Source organism: Indicator indicator, chromosome 10 (assembly GCF_027791375.1).
Source record: "Indicator indicator isolate 239-I01 chromosome 10, UM_Iind_1.1, whole genome shotgun sequence".
Classification (NCBI taxonomy): Eukaryota; Metazoa; Chordata; class Aves; order Piciformes; family Indicatoridae; genus Indicator; species Indicator indicator.
In genome coordinates this window covers 22567789-22590052 of record NC_072019.1, presented here as the reverse complement: position 1 = coordinate 22590052, position 22264 = coordinate 22567789, and the positions used below count along the sequence as shown (strand labels likewise).

The 22264-nt window shown below is 40.5% G+C and overlaps 1 protein-coding gene across 1 annotated transcript; it reads left to right on the top strand.

The window, feature by feature from the left end:
• Nucleotides 1–7040: 7040 nt before the first annotated feature.
• On the top strand, nucleotides 7041–21915 carry MKNK1 (MAPK interacting serine/threonine kinase 1). The gene is made up of 11 exons (XM_054383975.1): nucleotides 7041–7149; nucleotides 7984–8081; nucleotides 10524–10603; nucleotides 11975–12048; nucleotides 15172–15276; nucleotides 17587–17642; nucleotides 18209–18304; nucleotides 18804–18998; nucleotides 19585–19749; nucleotides 20430–20473; nucleotides 21684–21915. The coding sequence occupies exons 1-11, from the start codon at nucleotides 7053–7055 to the stop codon at nucleotides 21913–21915; spliced, it is 1242 nt and encodes a 413-aa protein (XP_054239950.1). The 5' UTR covers nucleotides 7041–7052.
• Nucleotides 21916–22264: the final 349 nt, after the last annotated feature.

Genomic DNA, 22264 nt, shown 5'->3' with positions numbered 1-22264 from the left:
AAATTAGCCAGTTCCTGTGGTGCTATCAGCGCTTGTTTGTGAAGCATCAGGCTAGTTTGAAAATAAGCCACTCTTTGGTGTGTGTTTGTTTGTATTTTAAGAGCCTCCTGTGCATAAAAGCCTCTCTAGCATGCAAATGTATGCCCCACAATTAGCTAGCAAAGACTGGCATATGTTCTAATAGCTATTGATGAACAACAATTTGGCATGATATTTTTTTTTTTTTTGCCCAGAACAGAGCTCTTCATGCATTCCAGGTGCTGGATGGAAGCAAGGCAAAATACACTTGAAGAGCTGAGTTTCTTCCACTGCAGTTCTGAAGGTAATTTGGTTTGGTATTGGCAGCTCTCCAGGTAAAGTGGATTTGGCTGTCTTTGGATATTGAAAGTTTCTTGATGCTGGGTATTGTCCTTATAACATTATTTCATGGTATGCATGCTGTATCAGTATTCCCGAATGCTTAAAAAAAAGAAAAGTATTTACTGCTATGAGGAATTTCTTTTCACCTTCCAGTACCTTCCTGGTAACAAATGTTAAAGCACTGGCACACGTTTTTTGTGACATCAAATGTGGAAAAGCAATGGAGTTTAACAACCTACCAATTTTAGAGTTGAAAGTACAGAGGAGGGGAAAACGATTGAAAAGCACTCTCCGATCAAACAGTTAAATTAACCTCTCCTACCAAAGTGACTTGCTAATGTGGGAGTTAGTTGTGTAGGTATTTTCCCAGTGACAAATGTAATTATCTGATGGTTTGTGGGGTGTGGAGTAAGAGCAGGAAATGCTTATCTTTTATGTGTACAAAATCAAAAGTTGTCTCCCAAGAAGTTTTTTCTCTTTGGTTTAATGTGAAAGCCAGTAATGGAACTGAGTGGGGTTAGAGGAGCAATGCAAAGCTAGTCCTCTGAGAGCTGTTGATGCTATCAGACATGGAGGAGAGTAAGCAAGTTGCCCTCAGAACTTACTTGCCTTGTATATCTTTAACTTGAAACTACTCTAGGGGTTAGAGAACCTTGGAGTAGTTGAGTCAAAGTGCTGTTACAAGTACTCTTCTCTCAGAATATATGTGATCTGTAGTTTAAAGTAATTTTGTAGTGAAGCTCCCACTGCACTGTGATAGAAACTCTATAAGCTGTCTGCCAGTGATCAGTAGCATTAAATATCTTGTTTGACTGTACTGCTGTGTGTGGAAGGAGGGATGATGATCTTTGCTGCAGTAATCAACATATATGCCATTTTGTTCCCCACAAGGCTTACTGTGCACATTTATTTGTTAGCCCTGTGAATACACCCACTTATGTCCTCTCTTCCATGTGACTGCCTCAGAGGCATGTTGTCCTAGAACAAGAAATTGAAAAGATTACTGTGTGTTTTTAAGCCACCTGAATCTACTCTTACTTGTTATTTTCACTTGTTAGCTCATAGCAGGGTCAGCACACTTGTCTTTGCCTTTCCAGTGGGAATGCTCACAGTTCTTTTGCTGTCATTCTGAATGCTATCTAATGCTTTTAAAGAAATGGATGTGTGTCTAGAGAAACCTGAGCAGAAGATCTTATTTGTAGCTTATGTGTTGAAATATGCTTTTCTCTTTTTTTTTCTCTCCCAACAGGAGAGGGAAAGGAGTGCTGTGTTCTTTGCTCTCCATTGAAGTTCTCCCTGTCTCACTTGTCTTAATCAGAGTGAAGTAATAAATCGGGGTGGAAGGAATCTATTTGAAATAACTTTGTGCTGTCTTGTAAAGTGTGATCCACCCACTGCTGGAGGGTTTGACTTGGAATTTCAGAAACCCCATGCTTGGCTTGCAAGGGAAGTGAGTAGTTGAGAGCACGGAAAGTTAGGACTCTGCAACTTCTATACACAGAAGATAAAGAGGCTCTGGCTTTCTAAGATGGAAGAGAATCAGAGAAAAGTATAAAGGTAAAGGTTGCTGTAACCTTTTCTGCAGTGAAGGATTTTAGAAGAATGGTGTCAGCTGTTACACTGTGTAGGTGTTAAAACAAAGCCTGTGATACAGCAGAATTGATTCTTTTTCTCAGACTTGCTCTTTCATGAAAACAAACTTCTCAGGCTTCCTGTAGATTTGAGTGTTCATTTCAAAAATGTTAATGCTCCTGTGTCTTCCTGGAAGATGTTGAAATGTTTTTCAGTTCCCCTTCCTTTGTTCAGTTAAATTATGCTAAAAGTTTTTATGTAGGTTGGATGAGAAGAATGAATTGTGGCAAACTACTGTAAAAATGAATAACCTCGAAGAGTACTTGCATCTTACAATTTGAAGTTAATATTCTTATTTAATGCAATATAGAATGAGTATGAAAATCTGCCTTTGGATTTGATAGAGTGCTATCCTGAACTGTTGGGCATCCTTCCTCTTTAAACTGTGTTTCCCTTTGATCTGTAACATTACAAGCAAAATTAATCATTATGTAGTCACTTTACAAGGATAGCTTTGATTATTCTGAGCACCTTGCAATTAGCAGGTTTTGTGAGTATCAGCATCTGCTGGGCAAGTCCTGTTTCATTATGAGCCTCATCTCCAGGAATCAATGTTGCTGGAGAAGGGTGTGTCCAAGAATGATGTGAGCATCTTAGCTGGGAGGGAAATGAGACTGAAGTCTGCTTGTGTTTTTTTTGTCCAAAACTTTCAAATGGCTTAACTTTATTTTTTTGAGTTTTAAACACACACTCTTATATTTGTAGCCTGAGAGTCACAGGTATGTCATGCTTGTGGAGTCATGGGACTTACACCTTACTATTCCTGAATCTGTTGGTAGCTATTTGAACAAGTGAACAATGGGTTTGAAAAATAAACATAAATCAGCAGAGAGATTAGATGCTGTTCAGGTGGGACAGACTGATCTGTCTTGGTCTGTCTGTTTTTCAGTCAAAATAGTATTAGAGAGGCCTCATCAGATCTTGGTGGGTTTTTATTTGGTCTGAGTAAAAAATCTTTTGCAATATCTGTGGGACAGTAATGTTGTAATTGCAGCTGTTTAGGTACCACCTCAGTGTTTTGAAAATGTCCTGTGCCAACACATCATCTTGGGGCTTGTTTCATCTCTTGAATTCCAGTTTGTGGCTATCCTTTGTGAATCCACAAAATGCTTTATTTGAGGATCCCAGTTGTTCGTTTCTTCAGATGGCCTTTCCTGAACATGACTGCCTTGTTTGCCACTTGCTAGGAGTAAATTCAGTCCTACTGACACCTGTTATCAGGAGAACATTTTCAGCTGTGGAATGCTTTCTTATGCTTCTGGTTCATTAGAGCCTGTTTGGCTGCCTTCAAGACCAGTTTCAGGATGTGCTTTTTAAGTTGGTGCTGTTGTGGTGTTCTGTCTTGGCAGAGTGGTGATGTAGGTTAGGAGCATAATTCTTGTCTGTTAAGGGTATTTCTGTATTTTATGCCTAAGCTCATTAGGGTTCTCCAGTGGTGTAACAGCAAGTACCAATGAACACCATAAATTCCTCCATTGTTTTTGCAAGAATGTAATGAGGGAGTCTTCAGTCAAAATGACTGGAGTGCTAGAAGTAACACTATCTTGCAGTCTCTACTTGAGAGTTATGAAGTCTTTAGTGCAGGAATGTGCTTTTGCTTTGTGCTCACAACAGATTCTTGCATTGTCTTGAGAACTGGACTGCTACCTGATGAAAGTAACAACATTTCTGTGATTTCTGAATGTAAATGTGATTCTGTTCCTTTTCAGCTGCAGAACAACCCAGCCCAACAAGAGCTTGAAGCAGGTGGTAGTAGCTGAACTCTCTGCTTAAACTTCCATTGAATTCAAAGGCACAAGCAAGGTATCTTATTAATAGAAAAAGGTGTCTGTATTTTGTTCTGAGTGCTTCCTGTATACTTATGTGCTTGGTTTCTAAATATATCCTTCCTTCCTCTGGGAAGCAGGTTAGAATGAAAGAGGAGCCCCCTTTGGGTAGTGGATGTTGGTACGTTTGTATTTGAAGTGTTAGGAAGTAATATGAAAGGTGATTTAATATGTGGATGAAGTTAAACTTGTGGCAATTGTTTCTTTTCTTCTTTGCTTGGCATTGTTTGCAAGTCTTGAGGATAAGTGCTTTTGTTCCTGCTTTTGAAGGTAGTAGAGGCTGCAATACCAAAAGGGAAAGGCTGTAACTATGCCTTCCCACATAGGCTCTGAATAATGTGTATGTCAAACAGTGCCTCAACACTGAATTAGTGATGATAATAAAATACAGGACCTCAACAGGTCAACCTCAACCTGCAGCTGAGACAAACTTATTTTCTTTTTGGTGCAGTATGGATTTTGCTTGGTTGCATTATCCTGTGAGCAGTAATTCTAACCTGTCTGGTGGTGACTGGTATGAATTTGACCTGTTCCTTCTTTTTTCAGTGTTTGTCAGATTGCTAGTCAGACAGCAGTTTTTAGAGATCAGTCTGTTACAGTCAAGAAGGATGTAAGAAGTGCTCTTTATCAAAGGTTTGGCTAGTCTGCTTTGAGCACCAAGCAGTGTTCTACTCCCACCTCCCTACACTCAGAGTAGGGTATGAAGTGGATGGACATGTTGGTGTGGTAGAAGCTTCAGGCTACATTGTAAGATGACTTTGGAGTGATGACAATTACATGTTCATCTTGGAGCTGATGTGTCTGTGGGCTACTTCCCTCTGAGTTTTCTGTCTGGCAGGTTGAGCTTCCTCAGAGCCCACAGTGTCCTTGTCACCAGATGTAGTCCTGCAGTTTGCAGCACACCTAAGCATTGCTGGGATGGCTAGGGCACACTGTCTCTGTGTCACCAGAAACTCTTTGTTGTATGGTCACAGAAACATAAGTGTTTCTTTGACAGCTTGAAAAATTTCTAAAGCATTTGGCTCAGCTAAATACTAGTTTCTTGTCATACCAGCTGTTACTTAAGTACTGGTTCATTATAACAGAGCAAATAATGAGAATGAAGCTCTGATACCCTTAAAGGAAAAGCTACTTTGACAGAAGTGAACTACACAATGATGCAAAATAGCACACTAGAAGGGTAATAAGAATCTTAATATAGCAAACATTTCATGCTTGTCTGATAGCAAATTTGGTCAGGACTTTAGGTTGAAAACATCATTTTTCCAGTAATTTGATTGCTGTGTACTTGACTAGTGAACTTCCTGGTTTCAAGGAAGCAGTTCCCTATAATTTAGGAATTGAGTCAGACTAAAGGGAATTAAAATAATGGAGTGAGTTGTTAAACACCAGACTGTAAATATCATAACCAACTGGTAGAGAACAGGAGATGGTTGTGAAGAAATAAGGTAGCTGTGCTAAGATGCAAGTCCTGACTTTTTGCTAATTTTTAGTCTGTTACAAGCTCTGAAACTGTAGTATTTGAAATGTTTAGATATGACTTGTTGACTTGCAGGTCAGTTAATTAAAATGTACACCTAGAAATCAAACACCTCCTTCAAGCAGCTCTGTCTCTGAGCAGCTTTATGCCTTTCCAAACCCAATTCTGAGTAAATTCTAATGCAGGCTGTATTGAAATCAAGGAGAGCTGGAAGCTGCTGTCAAAAGCTTTCCTTCTCTTTATATTGAGACTCTGTGTGTCAGTTTGAGTTAGGAAAGAGCTGTTGCTTCAGAAGTTGGTAAAATGTATGTTTTAACATTTCTTACTGTATTGAAAAATTTGAATATGTCAACCATCATGATGATTTCTTAACAAATTTATGCTGTAGTCTTGATAATGAGGATTTGTGATTGTCTTGACTGAGTGATGCATTAAGTGTTTCATGAAGTTGTTAAAGGGGAAAGGCTTGCAAAACAGCATTTGTCTTAACTTCTCAAACAACATGTGAGTTCTAAGTGACACTCATAATAGCTGTTACTGACAGATATTGACAAGAAAAATACAACGAAGCAAATAAAAAGTATTGGTAGATTGTAATATTTTTCTGCCTTGGAAATTCTCTTTTAGGAGTACTTTCAAAGCAGTGAAAGATAGAAAAAAACCCACTACTCATAGGCTCATTTTGAAAGGAAAATCAATAGATTTTTTTTTTACTCTTCTTTCATTACCAGTGTTCTCATAACTGCACTATATCTAGGGATTTAGTGCTTTCTGTAGTCCAAGATCTTTAATTCTGAATTTAGAGAACCTGCTGGCTGTAAAATGTGTTAGCAGTGCTTGACAGGAGGGAACTGGTGTGAAGTACTCATGTGAATATAGTGTGGAATCAGTTAATCTCTTTGGAGATAAGTTAACTGTATGAAGCAGCCTCTGGCAGAGAAAGTGTAGGGCAATGTTTTTGATTAGAATTTCTATAAGAATATTTGTGTGGGCTTTCTTGTTCTGACATTTATCTTGCATCAGTGAATTATCACTGACTAAGCCCTTGTAATCTCTGCAGTTTGTAATGCAGGAAAAAAATATCTAAATGCCATAAACACATCTCGTTTTGGAGCACAAATATCCACTGCTCTGTGTTTGAGAAAGGCAGGTTTGGTTGTTTTGGTTTTGCTTTTCCTGGCCTTTTGGCAACATAAACTGACCTAGATTGCAGCTTTGACCTGCTAACTCCTGTGGCTACATTGTTTCAGCAGGTTGTTTGAAATTTCCCTACCACCGTCCTCCTGTTTTGGAAGCACTTTTTTTTTTTTTAGCTAACTTGAAAAAAAATCTCGTTGTGAAACAGTAGAATATCTTGAGGAATAGTGCCCTTGTGAGGCTTGTAAATCCTGTCTTGCATTGGAGCAGGTGTTATGGTGTGGGTAGCTCAGGTGCTTATTGACAAGGTCTTTTCCCTGCTTTGACATACTGGTCTGTGAGAGGAGAATTCAGAATAGGTGCATATTTATTTTCTTCTGGCTTTACATTTGTTTCTTAAACCTCCCCAGAGCTGTTCATTAGTGCACACATTGTCCTTTTAGGCTTCCCTTGAGATTTGGGGTTAGGTGGCAGCCTACAAAGTGATGGCAGACTGATGAAGACACGTGGAGAAACTTTTGGATAGCTTGAGAACATAACCACACAAGATTGTGTTCATTTTCTGCTAAAGAACTTGTTTGTGTGTTAAAGGCACCTTTCTGTTCTGCCCCAAAGAGATGGTCAGCAGTCAGCCTCTCCCCATAGCAGACAGGGGGAAAAGGAAGAAGAAGAAAAGAACCAGACCCACAGATCATGTCCCTGGGAAGTTTGAAGGTTGGTGGCAGCTTCTAAGCTTTTAATTGTAATGATCTGGTTTCCCTCTGCTGTTCTCAAATTTCTTAGCTAAGCATTGTTTTTTGGGAAACACTAGAAGTTAACATTCCTATTTTTCTTTATCCCCTGTGTTTCAGTGCTTAGTCTGTTTTTTTTTCTTAGTGGTGAAATCTGAATCCCATTCTTTTTTTTTTTTGTTTTTTTTTTTTTTTAATTAGTATAAGCAGTGCTGATGTCAAATCTTTTGATTAAATTGGTATGGGCACAAATACTGAGAAGCATTGTAGGTAAAATGCAGTTCAGTGCAACAAAACTGACCAGTATAAAACTTCTTAGTGGGCAAATAGCATTGTAAAGTACATTGCCAATCAGGATGCAAATTAAGTCTTCTAGGTCTAAGCACTGAAATTTGAATCATGCTTAAAATGCTACCTCTGCAAGTTGATTTTTGTATGGTAGGCATTTTCAGATGGAGTCAATTGTTTTCCACCTGGAAAAATAGTTCTATATGAAGCCAGGGAAGAGAGATGAAGTCCTGAAAATTGCTGAGATATAAAATGCTTCTTTTTATGAACAAACTTGTAGTTTTGATGCTGAAATGAAGTCTATTTCAAGTTTTTTCTGGAACTCAAAGGGAGAAAGTGAAAAATGAGGCATAATTAAGGCTGGCACATCCACTTTAATACTGCATAAATCTATTTTCTGTGTTCATTCCCAAGGGATTTTTTTTTCAGTTGCCATCAGAGAGATGCTCTTCAGATAAATAGCTTGTCTTGATGGTATTCACTGAAATGCTTTGATTAACATGCCCTTTTTGCTGGATTTCTTTGGCAGACTTGTACAAGCTGACTGCTGAGCTTCTTGGTGAGGGAGCATATGCCAAAGTTCAGGGTGCTGTCAGCCTCCAAACTGGGAAAGAATATGCAGTGAAAGTAAGTTATGAATAAAAGCAGCAACACTTCTGTCTGTAATATGCCTTCTTCCTACTAGTATCAGTGAAAACCTGTAATGGAGTGGGTGGCAGAGAAGCCTTTTAGAAAATCTTTTGATGCTTGAAATGAGCCTGCTTTGTAACTGTTGAGGTACCTGTCATCTGAAGTATTGTGAGTGAACTGCTATATTGACCAGAGACAATATTGACCAGAGGCAAGCAGTGAATGACTGTGATGGTTGGATCTCAGGGCAAGCTTTCCTCATGTCCTGATTTGGATGTTATTCTGACAGGTTTTTCCTCTCTGCTTATGAAAGAGGCAGAATCATTGTCTAGCATGGTCTACCAAATTCATGCAAGCTTTTGAGAATGCTACTCCAAGTTCAGAGAGTGTCAGTGTTAATTCATGTAAAAAGCTGTCTCTTAGTTTTTAATAGAGTTGAGTATTATGTAACACCATTTTATTAAGTCCTAGGGCCCTTTTATAGATCTGTAGTTATCATGAGTCCCCCTTCTAATTACACACACAAAAGAAAGGCTTATGCTTGGTTTTTATTTTTGCAGAAACCATAGGTACAACATTTTAATCCCCTTTGAAAAAAAATCTAGTCTTAAAGATGCTATAGTTGTGTACACTTTGTAGAACTGTTGAAGCTGAAAGTCTGGAATAAACAAACAGCTGTTATGAACTAGACTTGACCCAGGCCTATGTAGTACTGGTGCATGGCTGCACATTCTGTACCAGAGAACTCTGGCTGTAAAATAAGCCCCATGCTGGGTATGAAGTGGTGGTAGCATTTGTAGCAGTGTCACCAGCTTTCAGTTCATGTCCTTGTTCTTTTTCAGCCTGAGTGTGTGAAGGAAGGTGACTTCTGATGGCAGTACAGAAAGGCTCTGAGATTTAATGTGTTTTCTTTAGGTCCTGTTACTTGGTCTCCTTGCAGTTTGCACCAGGAACCAAACATATTTTGTCCTCTTCTTGACTATTCAATGTCACAGTCTCACAGTATATCAGAGGTTGGAAGGGACCTCAAGAGATCATCAGGTCCAACCCCCCTGCCAGAGCAGCATCACTTAGGGTAGTCTGCACAGGAATGCATCCAGGTGGGTTTGGAAAGTCTCCAGAGAAGAAGACTCTACAACCCCCCTGGGCAGCCTGTTCCAGTGCTCCGTCACCCTCACTGGAAAGAAGTTTCTCCTCATGTTGAGCTGAAATCTTCTGTGTTCTAGTTTGAACCCATTGTTCCTTGTCCTATCACTGTGAACCACCCAAAAGAGCCTGGCCCCCTCCACTTGACACCCACCCCTCAGATATTTATAGCCATTGATCAGATCCCTCTCAGCCTTCTCTTCTCCAGACTAAACAGCCCCAGGGCTCTCAGTCTCTCTTCATAGGGGAGATGCTCAAGTCCCTTACTCATCCTCGTGGCTCTCCCTTGGATTCTCTCCAGCAGGTCTCTGTCTCTCTTGAACTGGGGAGCCCCAAACTGGACACAGGATTGCAGGTGTGGTCTCAGCAGGGCAGAGTAGAGAGGTAGAAGAACTTCCCTCAACCTGCTGGACACAGCTTTCCTGATCCATCCCAGGATCCCATTGGCTCTCTCAGCCACAAGAGCACATTGTTGTTCCATGCAGAACTTGCTGTCCATCAGCACTCCAAGGGCTTTCTCCATGGAGCTGCTTTCCATCAGGGCAGCCCCTAACCTATCCTGGTGCCTGGTGTTATTTCTCCCCAGATGTAGGACCCTGCACTTGTCCTTATTCAACTCCATGAGGTTTGCCTGCAGCCAGCTCTCAGCCTGTCCAGGTCACGTTGTGTGGCTGCACAGCCTGAGGGGTGTCAGCCAACCCCCCAGTTTTGTATCATCAGTGATCTTGCTGAGGGTACTCTCAGCCAGGTCGTTGACAAAGATACTGAACAAAACTGGACCCAGTACTGATCCCTGGGGAACACCACTTGGCACAGGCCTCCAAGTTGACTCTGTGCCACTGATGATGACCCTCTGAACTCTGTGGAGCCAGTTTTCAATCCACCTCACTGACCAACCATCTATGCCACATCTCCTGAGCTTTTCTATGAGGATGTTATGTCTGATGTGACTCAAATCTATCTTCTTAGAACTCGAAAGGGTTTCCTTTTCTGCATGCTGCAGAGTTAAGTTGATGCAAGAGAAATCTTGTGGTAACTGGGCAGTGGCTTGTGTAACATGTGGATTTAGTTCCTTTCTTTGCTTCCTGTCCTCATTTCTCTTGTCCTTTGAGTGCCTTCCAGAGCTCTGCTACCACTGTAAATAAATGTCAGATGAGAAATCAAGCAAAGGTGGAGTGTTTGTCTGAGGGGGCATGCCTGGGAGTCAATCTTTAGATCAGTTATCTAATTCCAGTGCCATGTGCACAGTTCCTGCAGTAATGTTTCAAATTTAAGCTCTAACTCTTTCCACAGATCATTGAAAAAAACGCTGAGCACAGTCGGAGTCGGGTGTTTCGTGAAATAGAGACACTGTACCAGTGTCAGGGTAACAAGTAAGTACACAATCTGTTTATTCATTTAGGATATCATTATTTTTCTAAGTGTTTTTCCAATTTTAAGCCTCTTTCTGTGTGACTAGTTTAGGAGCTTTGCAGAAGTCTCCTTAAAAACCAATTGAAATTTAGACTTGATCTATTCGAAATAAGAATTTCCCCTTCTCATATCTGAAATTGAGGGGACTGTTTACAAATTAAATGTAACATAACTTGATTAGCAACCAGGTCAGTGTAGCCTGAATGTGCTTCAGTAATGCATTACTTTTGTGTGAAGGAGGAATTAACATCTGGACACTCCCCAGTGATTTCACCATCAGAAAAAGATGACCAGCTTCTCTTGAAAAGAACACTCTTGCCATTCCTTTCCTCAGTATGTGGTTTGTCCTCCTTTTTGTGTGGGCCTCCCTGCTTTTGCACTGGAGCTTTTAGGTCAGCCAAAAGCTAATTTAGTTTTCATCTGGATGTGTGCTGACTTCATACAGCCACAGGATGAAGCAACATGAAAGCTGCTGCTCGTGTCTGAAAAAAAGAGAAGGGTTACACAGCCAGTCACAGCATGCTTTGTGATCAGTTTAAGCTGACTCTGAAACTACTCCTTTAAATATCTCTGTTAGTGTAGGATGCATGCAACAGTTGTTGGTTGTACTGCAGTTGTGTGGCTTATATTCAAGCCTTTTATATAAATGAAGTGTGGTACTAAAAATTTGTTTATCAAACTCATGGGTTTAAGTTGTGCTGTAGAGAAGCAGGTTACACCTTTCTTTGGTGTGTGGTTAAGACCATATGATTACCCAGTACCTGGCTGTTGAAAAACTCAAGCTCTCGTGGCTTGGATTTTGTGTACTGTATATACAGAAAAACTGGAGTTACACATTTGATTATTCTCAAGGCAATACTGGGTGCTTGTGCTGCAAAGACTCTACACTAGCCAAAGAGGAGTTAATCTAAAAATGGAGATGAAGGTGCTGGATTTAATGTCATGTTGACAGATGCCTCTCTCCTTTGAGCCTTGTGTGTTCTGCCTTCTGATTTCCAGAGAGGAAGAATGCCAATTTAATTATTTTTTTCCTCCTTGCCTTAAGCACAAATGCAATGTTCTAAATTATTGAATGCAACCTATTGCCAGCTATCTTCCTGTCAATTGAGAAGTAATGGAACTCTTTCACAGTCCTGTCTGATGCTGGTATTGGGCCTGTTTTCCCTCACTTAAATGTCATTGTGAGTTGGAAATGTGGTTTTAATGCTATAGGCAACTAAAGCAACTTGTTTAATTAGAATTTTTTGGTTACTTCTGGCATTTTCTAATTATCTATACTGAAACTCCTGATTGCTCTGTCTGTTCTTCAATTTCTTTTTTTTTTTTAAAAGGAACATTTTGGAGTTAATAGAGTTTTTTGAAGATGACACAAGATACTACCTTGTCTTTGAGAAGCTGCGAGGAGGTACCATGCAGTAACTGTACCTTTGCTCATTGAATCATCTTGGTCATGTTTGTCTCTGTTTTAAAGTAGGAAATGAAGAACTTATTTTAAATGCTTCAGAGCTTCCCAGTAGGGGAGTTTTAAGATTTAAGGGGGGGAATTAATACACAAAGTTTGAAATATAGTTATTCTTGAGTATTGATGGATCTGGTTATACATTTACAAGTTCCTTTCTGTAATAAACTGATGGAAATGTCAGGTCTAAGATGGAAGCTTTGGGATATAGTTAGTATCTCGCAGTACCTTCAGGAAAGGGGAAACACAGTATGTCAGGTATTATGCATGATCTTAGTACAGCATTGATATACTCTGGCAGCATTTTCCCTTGATGTAGGGTTGACTTAATTTCCTGAAACTCATGGAGTGCTGCTGTGACAAACAGGTTGCTTCTGCTTCAGGTGGCTGTAGTTGTAAAGCACTCTGCTTGTGGCTGAGGACCGAGTGTTTGTGTGGTCACTGTTCTCCAATATTTAACACTCACCTTGGGAGTGAGAAGGCACTTTGGGGACTTTCCCACATCTGTCTACACTGAGCATAATTGCAGTATCCATGAATTGCATGGCTAGGCAAACCCATGAGCTAAATGTCCCACCTTCAAAGAAAAGCAATTTTTTGGTGTGGGTTTTTGCTTTAATAAAAGCTTGTGTTTACCTTCCCTGAAAATTGCTGCTTCACTTCACTGTGGTTTTCTCTAATGTTATTCTTCTTAATGCACAGCTTCTCTGGCAAATCAGCTATAGTAGGGCTTTATGGGGATGAATCTGCAGCTGTTTTCCCATCCCCACGTTCTTTCATTAGTTCACCCTCTTCTTTGAGACTATGGTTGTCATCGCACCTGCAAAGCTGAGAGGATAACAATGCTACACTTTCTTCCCTCTCTTAGCTACTGTTTTGAGAGTAGTCATCTAGTCTGAGTCTAGCTTTCCCTGAAAAATGTCCACATTTCAAATGTTTAAATATACGGGTTTGAAGAAATAATAGGAGTTGGGAGTCACATCAGTTTCTGATGCACCAGAGATTCTGATGTAAACAGTGTGTCTGGCAAGAACAAGGGCATCAATCTTCAGTGCAAGCCTTACTTTAGCTCCATTCTCAGAGGCTGATGTTACCTGAAATACCTGAGGCATAACTTGGGCTTTCTGCTTCCAGCTTTGCCCTGCTGTAGCTCTGGTAACTGAAGGAGCTCTTCTCCCCTTTTAGCTGCGTGCAGTTCATGATATGCAAGAGCTGTTAAATATCCTTGCCTGACAGCATTTTATAATCCACAGCACAAAAATCCAGTTCCATCCAAACTTGCATGATTTGAATCCTTTCCTCCCTGTTGGGTTTCTTTTTTTTCTTTTTCCTCTCAAATGCATTTTTGGAAGGTGCTGTATGATCCTTTCTTTGACTACTGACAAGGTGGTAACAAGTGTGCCCTGCTGTCTTTCAGTTCCTTCTGCATGGGCTGAATATAAAGTCTGTAGAGTGTGTTTTCCTTCATAGTGGTATAATTCTTACCTGAGAGAGTTTGGAATACCAGCTCTATTCAGAAGGGTAATCTGAAATACCCCTTGCTGAGTGAAATGAGCACTTAAAGTGGCTCAGTATTGTTTCCTTCAAAGTCTGGGGTCTTTTCCATAGGAGTGGAAATATTCAAGAACTGTTATTACTTTCTAAAACTCTAAAGAACAACTAAGCCAGGAAGTCTTTGAATGCTCTGCCTTTAAACTGTAGCTTAAATTGAAGTGGTGTTTTCAGCAAGGGAAAAACCCATACTTGAAATCTGATCATCTGGTCTGAAGTGGCCTTCCTTCACCCATCTGACACAGCATATCTATGCACATCTGAAGAGTCTTTTTCTTCTTCTTGACTGTTTCCTGTTTCCTTTCTTGAATTCTTGCTGTGGAGGAGTGGCAGCAGCATTGATGGTGTAAGATTAGGAGTTACTGCAGTAGAGAATTTAGAACTGGAGAATAAAAATTTAGCTGCCTGTGTTGTAAAATGTTTACTGTGTTGGTAAATAAATGGCAGTTACTACTTGACTTTCTCTGCCTGGTTGCTTGTATAAATATACTTCTCTGAGTAAGAAAATGGATGACAGTAGAAAAGCTGTATAGGGGGCTTAGATATCCATGGACTAAATTTAATTGGTTTTTTAAAGACTTTTTTTATCTTTTGAGAAGATTGGTGGAATTCACCTAAAGATAAGGAATCAAACCTCCCTTTATCCTTTGTTAAAGGCATATCAGTGGAGCTCTGCCTGCAAGCTACCAGTCCTTTGATATGTTTGTATTTGAGTGGTCTTCTGTCAGATTTCATGTCCCTGGGAAAATTTTGCCTCAAGTCAGAGTATGAGTCTTACGTTGATGTCAGTAGGAATTTTAATGCACATGTAAAGATAGAATATCTTTGATGGTGTTGAGACAAAATACATGTGTTTTCAGTGCAGGTTTTCAATTGCCATTTTACACAAAATGAGGATAGAGTTTGAGTATGGCCACCTGTGACCTGGGGTCAGGGTGATTTTTTGCTATGTACATCCTTAGCTGGTGTTTGAGTCTTACTAGGAAGATTAACAAGTCTCCACTGCTCAGTGTGTGGAAAACAGGCAAGTTGCTGGGTCAGGAAAAAGTGATTGCCTCCCATGCTATGCTTAAACTGGAGGGCTGCAGTGTTTGAAAATGATGTTTTAGGATGCTTAAGTATTGAATCAGCTGCTTAGTTCTATCTCTTCTTCTTAGTCATTCCCCTGTTTGGTCTGTGGAAGTTGCTTGCTGCAAAAGGCTGTTAAAATATGAGAATGGAAGCTAGAGATGCATGATACTTGGTACTAGCTCATCATTATTTTCTGAGGCTCTTTTCATACAAAACTACAGGTTTGTGACACATCAGTTTCTGCCATGCAAGCATACCAGGACTGTATTAGTTCCAAATAACATTTATAAATTACTTCTTGCCCTCTGCACACCGAGCTCAGTTCTCCCTTTATGGCAGACTAGTAATGACTATTGCATTTTTTTCCTTATAAAAGAAAAAAAAGCCTTTTCTCAGCCCAGCCAGCACTGATAGTAAGGTTTTCCATTTCACCTATTACTTTATCAGGTTCAATCCTGGCCCATATACAAAAGCAGAAGCACTTCGATGAACGAGAAGCTAGCAAAGTGGTGAGAGAGATTGCCTCTGCTCTGGATTTTCTTCACACAAAAGGTAAGAGAAGGCTGTCTCCATCTTTACTAGCTGATATTGTACAGTTGGGTCATGGAGCACATTTTATCTGTAATTAGCTTTTCCTAGTGTTTCTGTTTACAGCATGGAATTGGAGGCTGTGTTTATTGTTTATTAGATACATATTTCTTTCCATTTATTTTGCTATTCTGATTAGCCAGGTAGATCTCAGCAGACTTGTTGTCTAAGTTGTTTAGTAGTGGTCCCAGTTCATTAAACGTTTGAATGTGGGCTTTACTTGTGAAGTCACAGGACTGCTTATATGCTTGAGCTGGAATCACAGCATTGGTACCTTGATGGGTTGAACCCATGAAAAAGAAAAGTGTAGCAATGCATAAGGAATAGAGAGAATGGTAAACATGAGGAGTATGGATCTCAACAGATGTTGTGAAAAATTAATTTGTCTTAGTTTTGATCAAGATTTTTGGTAATCTTCATGGTTTGCCTATGCAATATCTCAACTTCAAACCTAGAGAGAATGTGTTTTTTTGAATACCTGTGTTCAGAAGATTTTGACTTTGACACAAATAAGGAATTGGGATCTAAAGCTCAACATGTAGAGAAGTACTTATTTGATATGTTAGGGCTATAGTAGGTTGCCTAACTGCTGAAAATCTGGGACTGCTGTTCAAGGAAGTTTAATGTGGACACAGGTTAGTCCTGTAGTTCTTTCAGTTTTAGTTCCTCTTTCCCTGAACAAGAGGGGAGCGATTTGTTAAAATGGCTTTAGAGCAGCAATCCACTTTGGTTCTTGTTGGTGCAGTGGGGACGTGGCTTGCAGAATCAGCTCCAGCATCCCCCCCCTCTCATTTTATTATTCTCTTTATGGTTCTTCTGTGTGACATTAAAATAATTACTAAGTAGCATACAGAACACTAAAGTAAACAGGAAATTAAAGCAGCTTTATTGCACAGCTTAATGGTGAAGTGCTACATCTAGATGCTTAAAAAAAATAAAATTGAAGGAGGACAACTTACTCTTCTGCCAGTCATTTAAAACTCAGCTGGGTGATAATACTGCCTTACACCCACTTGGAATATGTGTGCTTTATTGCTAATAATCCACTGGTGGAGTTGTTTTCTCTCAGTGCTGCGTGCAATGAATGTTGCTGCAATCAGACATTTGAATTCAACCAGCAGTACAGAGCACTGCTGGGTTTTCACATTGCAAGCCAAGCTAACTGTTGGGAGTTCTGTCAGCCTTGCTGTAAATGTCAGTGTGGGTCATCTTGATGGATTCATTATGCTGTCTTTCATGCATAAGCAATGAGAGCTGCATCATTACAAAAGCTCTGGCTCCTTTAGAGCAGTGCTATCCTCTGCTGCTAATGTTATATTTTAAACCATGTCTTGTGGAGTGTGCTGAAGACATTAGAACTCACTCACTTAGAATTTAGTGGGATATTTTCTTTCCCATACTCTGAAATAGTATCAAGTGTGCTTGGAGTGCAATTTTTTTAAGCAAGGCTAGAGTGCAGTTAAATTACAGCCAAGATGCTTATTTGATTGGATTTTTTTTTTTTTTTGCTTCTCATTTTCTGTTTCCCCATTACATTTGACTATATTAAATGGGGAACTTCCAGAAACTGTTTAGGCATTTGAAGAGCTGCTTTGACAGTGCAGAACCACCTTTGCATGTGAATTGCATGGATAGATAACTTTCTGCTTCCCTGTTGGATTTGCTTATTTCAAAGGCAGTTGAATGAATGAAGAGGCCCTTTGGTTGTTCTCCTTTAGCTTTTCTTCTGCATCTCCCACCAAACTCTTCAATTTTTCTTCTGTTTTAACAATGAGTACTTACCTCACCATTAAGGGGGATGGTATTTTCATTGGTAACTTGGGATTTTGGTGGGGGGGGATAGTGCCTTGGGTATTGTTTGTGCTGGGAGGAGTTCAGCAAGCCACCAAGTGATCCATCTGGAAAGGAGGAGTTTACTGTAGAAGGTACAAAAATCTTTCAGCTAAACTGTGTGCACATGTAAACTTTCCTACAGGTCACTCATCTCAATGAACTGGGTTTAATTAGCACAATTAATGTGGGCTAAGGCAAAAAGTTTCACTGTTAGCAGGGTCTTACTTGACTGACTCTCACATAAATTTTTATGGATGATAAAGGGGTAGCAGGATGCAACAGTGACTCTTAATTGCAAAGTGTATTTGTTAAATTATTTGCAGTATCATTAAGAGGGGTTAAGTAGCAGACTCAGGCCTAGAATATTTCCCAGGGTACCTGCTAATGAAGAGAAATAATGAGGACAGCATCTTCTCTAACAAACATTGAACTCTTGTTTAGGTATTGCTCACAGGGACCTGAAGCCTGAAAACATCCTGTGTGAATCTCCAGAAAAGGTGCTGCTCTGGACTCTTAATCTTCTGAAGAGTATTTTTAAACTTGGGTTCTAAAAACAGCTCTCATGTTCTCTCTCTTCTCTTGAAAACTTAACATGGAAGCATAGAACGGTTTGGGTGAACAACTACATTTGACAGAACTGAGACCTGAAAAAAGACTAAATTCTTCTTTGAGCTGTAAAAATTTGAGCATCTGGCTAAGAGATAAAGCCAGCAGTTCTTAGAGTGCATGACAACTCAGCACTTTGTCTGTTCTGAGGTAATACCCAGATGGACAAGCAGCAGTTTCCAGCTGATCATGCTAGGTGTAGTTCCCAAACTGCCCCAATGTGTACTGGCACTTGCTAGCCAAATAATCTGATAGTCAGATGCTGCCTGCATGAGAGCACCTGGGGCAGAGGAGGCAAATGCAAGGAGTGGATCGTAGGTCTAAAAGTCAGGATTTCACTAGTCCTGCTGCTAGAACAACTTGTGTTCTGTCCTGGGGTTTTCACATGGTGCTATATTCATATGTGTTGCATTGATTCCAGTTTTTTGGACCTCTTGATGTTTTGTCCTTGTTTTAGATATCACCAGTGAAAATATGTGACTTTGATCTTGGTAGTGGGGTGAAGCTGAACAGTGCATGTACCCCAATAACTACTCCTGAGTTAACAACACCGGTAAGAGACCTACTCTGGCTTCATGCTTTCTTCTCTTCTACTATAAACCACTTTTTTTTTCTTATCTCCAAAAGGCTTACTATCTCTTGCATAAATCACCTCCTACAATATACTTATTTACTTCCTGAAAAGCCTGATAACTAATGCATAAGATCTGAAATATGTAAATTAATGTTTTTGAGTCTGCATAAAGAATCATAGGTTCCTATGGAACAGCTTATGATTCTGCTGAAAACCAGTAGGCACTCTTTTGCCTTCTGTTAGGTCCCTGTAGTCCTTACACCTGAAATGTTCCAAAGCTGTTGACAATTCCTGTAACCTGAGCAATGCAGCAGTTGTGATTTGGCTTCACAAAATGAGACACGCAGTGAAACTTCAGTGGTTCCCGAGGCCTGATGCTCGTAAACCAAACTGCCTACTATAAAGAATGAATGATAAACCTGAGTCTTCTTTTGGTTGGACCCCTGCTTTGAAAGCTTGCCTGAATTCTCTTTCCTAGTGTGGGTCTGCAGAATACATGGCACCTGAAGTGGTTGAAGTCTTCACAGAAGAGGCCACGTTCTATGACAAGCGCTGCGATCTTTGGAGCCTGGGAGTGATTCTCTACATCATGCTCAGTGGTTACCCCCCTTTTGTAGGCAACTGTGGCACAGACTGTGGCTGGGATAGAGGGGAAGTCTGCAGAATTTGCCAGGTGAATATGCATGGCCCGGGTGTATGTGGGAGAGCATAGTTTGCCCTGTGAACTTAGGATGTGAGACTTGCCATAATGGCAGCAGTGAAGGGCTGTTTGTAACCCGACCAGCTATCTGGGAGGATAAGCTGTCACTGAGGACTGAGGGTGATAATATAAAGTTAATTGATGATACCTCTTGGTTGGGCAACAGCCTCTTAGATCTCCCAGTGTGAGATCTCAGAACTTCTTTTTCTCTCTCTCTCACCCCGTAATCCTCCTGTAATTCTAGATGTGAGTTGTAGTAGTTTCCACAATTCCTCAGACAAAAGTTAAGCTCCAGAGAAGTCTTCATATTCTTTCTGCACACTGAGTACGTTGGCTGCACTGTTATGGTGGGGATGGGGGGAGGTGTTTACAGCAGATAGTGTGTCATGTCCCTCTTGGGATATGCTGAATCACTCTGGAGCTGTCTGTCACTCTCCATTGGCTCCATAAAGAGACTGGATGGTTTCAGTTGTCACCCACCACATTAGGCAAGTGAGAAAAATCCCACCAGAGAAACGGCAGTCTGGTTGCTATTTAAATATTTTTTTTTCTTTACTAGAACAAGCTTTTTGAAAGCATTCAGGAGGGCAAGTATGAGTTTCCTGAAAAGGACTGGTCACATATATCCTCAGAGGCCAAAGATCTCATCTCAAAGTTGCTGGTTCGTGATGCCAAAGAACGACTTAGTGCTGCTCAAGTTCTGCAACATGCATGGGTTCAAGGAGTATGTATGCCCCTTTATATACACAGACTTTTTTTTTTTCCAAAGAAGGGCTATTCTTCTTCCCAAGTGACAAACAAGCTCTTCCCCATCTCTGAGCTTGTAATGGGGTCATTGTGTGTTTTAGTGCTCATACCTTGATTAATCAAGTGTAACATAGTAGCTTTATTATTCCTTCTTGAGCTCTCTGTGGTAAATATTTGGATGGATTTGTCAAGCTTTCAATGCTTTGTTGGTTTGTTTGTTTTTTTTTTTTTTTCCCTAATGATTGCTCTGTGTATTTTAAATGGCTTTCTGGTGAATACCAGCACAGCAGTACACAAATTGCTATTGTCTTTAATGCAGTAATGCAAAATGTTGGTAGATACTATTTTAAAAGAACAGCAATGTCTCTTTTTTTTGGTTTAGTTACCTGTTCAGGAAAGAAGGGATAGACCCTCTGGAAAGCTTGCAGAGCTCTAGTCTCATACCTGCAAACAGTGATGCCCTCTTGTGAGGGGAGACAAATTATGGAATACAAATTTGTAAACCAGCAGTCATTTGTAAATCCACAGTGAAGCAGTTTTTTATGCTACATCCATTAGTTGTAAAAATTTACAGTAGTTGCCTGGATATTGTCTCTTGGGAGAGGTTGGTTCCCAGCTACTAATGCATAGCTAAATTTTCTTAACTGCTTCTTCTAGCAGGCTCCTGAAAGGGGATTACCTACTCCTCAAGTTCTTCAGAGGTAAGTATTTTTTTTTTCTTAACTGTTTGTAAACTTGGCCAAGAATCATTACTGAAAGAATGGGGAGAGGTAGCAGGTGACAAACTGTGGGGGTAATATCCCTGGTTGAGAATGGAACTTTATAAATGTGCAGGACTAATTTTTCTCAGAACATCAGAAATACTAAAGCTGTGATTTTTCTTTATGATCTAACCTTGCTTGTTCATGGGAATGGCATTGGAGAAGATTCCTGTGGTGCAGTGCTAATCTTAGACAGGAAACAATGATGATTTCAGCAGTTTGCTGCCCAGGAGGTTTTAAAAAGGTATAAAGATGTTATCCAAAGGAACTATTTTCTGATGGGTGAATAATTGTCATCATACACATGCATCTGACTTCCATTGTTAGCTGGTGGTAATCACAGTATCAATTTAAATGTGAGCAGGGCAAGGCTTGTTTAAAGTGATTTGATGGCAGGTTCTGTACACCAAAGAGCCTGAGTCACACATCTGTTTCTATTCATGCCTCTGCCACTGGTGGTTCCAGGTGCCTGTTCCCATGAGAAATGCATTTCCAATCTAAGCCAGATGTGCAGGCACAGTGGGATTGCAGTTCTCTGAAGGAAGACAATAGTATTGCCCTGTGTGCCTATCCTTTTGTAACATGTAGAAGTTAAGCGTGGTGTCTCAGATGACTTCCTGGCTTTACATAGAGTCATAGAATGTTAGGGGTTGGAAAAGACCTCTAGAGATCTAGTCCAAGCCCACTGCCAAAGCAGGATCACCTAGGGCAGGCCACACAGGAGCACATCCAGACAGGTTTTGAGAGTCTGCAGCCTGCGCCAGTGCTCTGTCACCCTCACAGTGTCTCCTCATGTTGAGGTGGAACTGTGTGTTCCAACTTACACATCAGAAGTTCTTGGCAGGACAAGGACTAGAACTGTGGCTGTTTCCAGAATCCCAGAGTGTTCTTTCTAGTGTGAGGTATCCCTGCCCATGGCAGGGAGGTTGGAACTAGATGATCCTTGTGGTCCCTTCCAACCCTGACTGATTCTATGATTCTTGTTGCCAGTCCTCACAATGAGGAGAGACGCAAATATTACCTGGTTTCTTTACCTGCTGTGCCAATGCTTTGATAGGAGAAACAGACTGCCTGGAAAGAGGTGTTGTGGGATGAAGTTAACCAGGTGAAGTCTGAGCGTTGTAATTGCTTTGTCCTTTTCCCTTGACAGGAACAGCAGCACGAAAGACCTGACACTCTTCGCTGCTGAGGCGATCGCCCTTAACCGGCAGTTGTCTCAGCACGAGAACGAGCTCAGCGTGGAGCAGGAGAGCGTTGCCCATGCTGTGTGCTCCATGAAGCTTTCTCCTCCGTCCAAGTCTCGCCTTGCCAAGCGCCGAGCAATGACGCACGCCACCAAAAACAGCGACTTCCAGCCACCACTTCCCCACAAAGCCTTTTAAACTCTTTTTTTTTTTTTGCTACGGATTGGCAAGATCAGTCTTGTGTTCCTGTTTGGATTTGCAGCGCTCATGAAAGCTGCTTTGCTTCTGACACTTCAATTAGAAGCTTGCTCTTGTGATGTGACTTGTAAATTTAAGGGGATGGCTTTTTACTGGGACTGTTTTTTTGCCTGTCAGGTTTGGTGCATCGAGATAATGTCTGATCTTTTTAAACTGGAGAAGATGGGTTTGCTGCCGTATTATCTGAGGTGATAAATCGCTAAGCTTTCCTTATTTTGTTCTTAGAAGAGTGCTTTAAAATGCAAGCTTGAAAACATCAGCAAAAGCCACTTTCTTGCTTTGTCTAGCA

Coding starts and splice junctions, on each gene's coding strand:
- MKNK1 (XM_054383975.1), top strand. CDS start 7,053: ATGGTCAGCAGTCAGCCTCTCCCCATAGCAGACAGGGGGAAAAGGAAG. Junction 17,643..18,208: donor TGTGTGAATCTCCAGAAAAG/GTGCTGCTCTGG, acceptor TCCTTGTTTTAG/ATATCACCAGTGAAAATATG. Junction 18,999..19,584: donor AAGTCTGCAGAATTTGCCAG/GTGAATATGCAT, acceptor TTTCTTTACTAG/AACAAGCTTTTTGAAAGCAT.